The sequence below is a fragment of the Pelecanus crispus genome, chromosome 5 (genome assembly GCF_030463565.1).
Source record: "Pelecanus crispus isolate bPelCri1 chromosome 5, bPelCri1.pri, whole genome shotgun sequence".
NCBI classification, from domain to species: domain Eukaryota; kingdom Metazoa; phylum Chordata; class Aves; order Pelecaniformes; family Pelecanidae; genus Pelecanus; species Pelecanus crispus.
In genome coordinates, this window is record NC_134647.1 from 43773350 (window position 1) to 43776220 (window position 2871).

At 51.0% G+C, this 2871-nt stretch overlaps 1 protein-coding gene across 1 annotated transcript; it reads left to right on the forward strand.

Moving 5' to 3' along the window:
* The first annotated feature begins 1902 nt into the window (after window positions 1-1902).
* On the forward strand, window positions 1903-2385 carry TWIST2 (twist family bHLH transcription factor 2). The gene has a single exon (XM_009483162.2). It carries the CDS (start codon window positions 1903-1905, stop codon window positions 2383-2385), a length of 483 nt encoding a protein of 160 aa, XP_009481437.1.
* Window positions 2386-2871: the final 486 nt, after the last annotated feature.

The following is a 2871-nucleotide window of genomic DNA, read 5'->3' on the forward strand; positions in this document are numbered from 1 at the left end:
AGGCAGAGCAGTTGCCAACCCATGGCCCCAGCCTCCAGCACTGAGCCCTTCTGGAAACCTGGCTTTGGGGTGCGAGCAGCAGAGGCACCCATCCTATCCCACTTGCCAGGGTCATAAATTGGATTAAAAATCTATTTGCAGAACTGCCTTGCTTTCCGACTTCTGTGCTGCACCTGAAAACCTTTCCTTTTGAAAGCAAACACAGGCTCTCCCCAGGGGCTGCCTGGGGAAGTCTTTCCACTATAAACATTACCTACCAGTAGTGGAGTCAGCCCCAGGCAAGCCAAAATTCCTTCTCCTACCAAGGAACATTTTCCAATCAAACCAGACATTATTTTTTCCATTAATGAGTGTTGATACCTACTGGAAAACTTTGCAAAGAATTCCACTCCAAACTAATTCTTCTGATACGACATCTACATTTTACAAGTTTCTTTTATCTTATTTATTTTTATTATTATTGTTTTATTTTCCTGCTCCGTATTGAAAACATGATCTTTGCTGCTCAGGAATGCGTCTGTTCCTGCAATTTGGGCTGTAACTGAAATCAGAGGTCCAAATCTGATTTTGCTCTGCCTTAGCTCCACGGAAGCAAGCAGAGTTTTCCCACATTTTCCCTGGTGTGATGGAGAGGAAAAATAGATCCGTCATCTTCTGTTTGATACATCAGAAACACTGGAGCTGCTACCACAATTTTTATGTGCTGGGATACCATGATTTCAACAGCAGGATATTCTGGAGGAAAAGACATCCTCCTACCTACCTTGGCTCTTGCTTCCCCAAAAAGTACTATTTAGTATTTAACAGGGGGGAAAAAAAAGCGGGGAGAAAAATGGCAGGCAGATGGGCTGCATGGCCAGCATCGCCTCTCCAGGGTACTCTCCGTGGAGTTTTCTACAAACTATTAGCTGCTTTCCAGATGACCCATATTTTGGGCTCCACTGGGTTAGTCCAGGAGGGTCCTTCCATGCCCCCATGAGTAGGGGGCTTGAAGGGGCTTCCCCTGGCTGCCCCCAAACCTCCACCTTTCCTGCAGCTCAGTGTGCCCCAGGGGACTTCTGCCACCCTGAAGTCACCCCGTGGGACCGGGAAGCAGGTCCCCACCCCATCTCCACAGGGAAGGGGGTTTGGGGAGCACGGTGCTACAAGGGGCAGCTCGCAAAGGGCCAGCAGGGGATTTGCAAGACCCCCACCACCGGGGGGGGGGGGCAAAATAGGGCACCATTTTGCAAAAATGGGGCTCCTTCTTGGGCATGCAAGGGCTCGCACACCCTGCACCCCGATTTGGGCAAGGTACCGCTGCAGCCTGGCCATGGAGCTGGGAGTAGGATCCTCGGCAGCATGGGCTGGGAGGCAGCCTGCAAGTGCTCAGCAAGCAGACAAGCACCCCAAAAATCCTGGCAGTGGGGTTACCCTGGAGGGGTGTTGCAAACTCATCTTCTATGGGGGTGGGAGTGGGGGTGGCGGGGGGGTGGTCACCAGCTATCTTTTATTCGAGGTGCATTCCCAAGATTTTAGTTAAGTGTAACAAAAAACTGTGAAAGTTTAGCAGGGGAAAAGCTTTCCTCCCACTGACCTGGCTGGCCAATCAGAAGGGAGCCCCGCACCTCCCTCACTTCTGACAACTATTTAGCAACTGAGCTCAGCTAAAGTTTCCAAAAAGTTAGAATAACTTCCTCTCTCCAAGACCTCAATTTTTTGCACAACCCCGGTCCTTGAAATAAGAGCCCTTCAAGCAACCTGGAAAACGTTTGGTCAGCAAAAAAAAAAAAAAAAAAAAAGCCCTCCTGTTTTTCCAAAGGATCTGTCTCAGGAATTTAAAGCACATTTAAGACACACACACACTCACATAACATAAGGAGGGGGGGAAAAGTCTCTTCCCCTCCCCTTCTTGCAGAAAGCATGGAAGAAAGCTCCAGTTCTCCTGTTTCCCCTGTGGATAGCTTGGGGACCAGTGAAGAGGAGCTGGAAAGGCAGCCAAAGAGATTTGGCAGGAAGAGAAGATACAGTAAGAAGTCCAGCGAAGATGGCAGCCCTAACCCAGGGAAGAGGGGGAAAAAGTCCAGTCCCAGCTCCCAATCTTATGAAGAACTACAGAGCCAGAGGATCCTGGCCAATGTCAGAGAGAGGCAGAGGACTCAGTCTCTCAATGAAGCTTTTGCTGCCTTGAGGAAAATCATCCCCACTTTGCCCTCTGACAAACTCAGTAAAATCCAGACCCTCAAGCTGGCGGCGCGGTATATAGACTTCCTCTACCAGGTGCTACAGAGCGACGAGATGGACAGTAAGATGACGAGCTGCAGTTACGTGGCTCACGAGAGGCTGAGTTATGCCTTCTCTGTATGGAGGATGGAGGGAGCATGGTCCATGTCGGCCTCCCACTAGCCACCGCCCGGGCCAGGCGAGCCCAGCTGCCGAAGGGGTAGGTACCGATTTCTCTTCTCCCAGATGATGCTCCGTGTCTGTCTGGCTGCAGGATGGGGTGCCTGCAGCTTCCTTTGCCAGCCTGGCTTTGCTGCTGGACTCGGTCCTGCCCGGGGAGAGATGGCATGTCTTTGTGGGACATGGGGATGCTGCTGGGTGAGGGGTTCAGGGCCACCGACCTGGAGGTGAGATGAGCAGCATAGACGTGTCCAACCCCCTCCCGCTCCCCCGTGCCTGCGAAAATTCGAAAAAAGGAAACTTCAAAGCAGGCAAAAATGAGATATGCCCTATTTTTGAAAAAAATCAGCATGTTTCTGCTCTGTGGAGATGGGGGAGCTGAGACAGGACTGGTGTTGAGAGCTGGCTGATGAGGGTCGAGGGGGAAACCATCACTGCATGAGATTTGCCAGAAAGCACTGCTTCAGGGAAAGGTTTTAAGAGAGGAAA

What these genes read in the sequence shown, in the direction of transcription:
- TWIST2 (XM_009483162.2), top strand. Translation starts at nt 1,903, where the DNA reads ATGGAAGAAAGCTCCAGTTCTCCTGTTTCCCCTGTGGATAGCTTGGGG.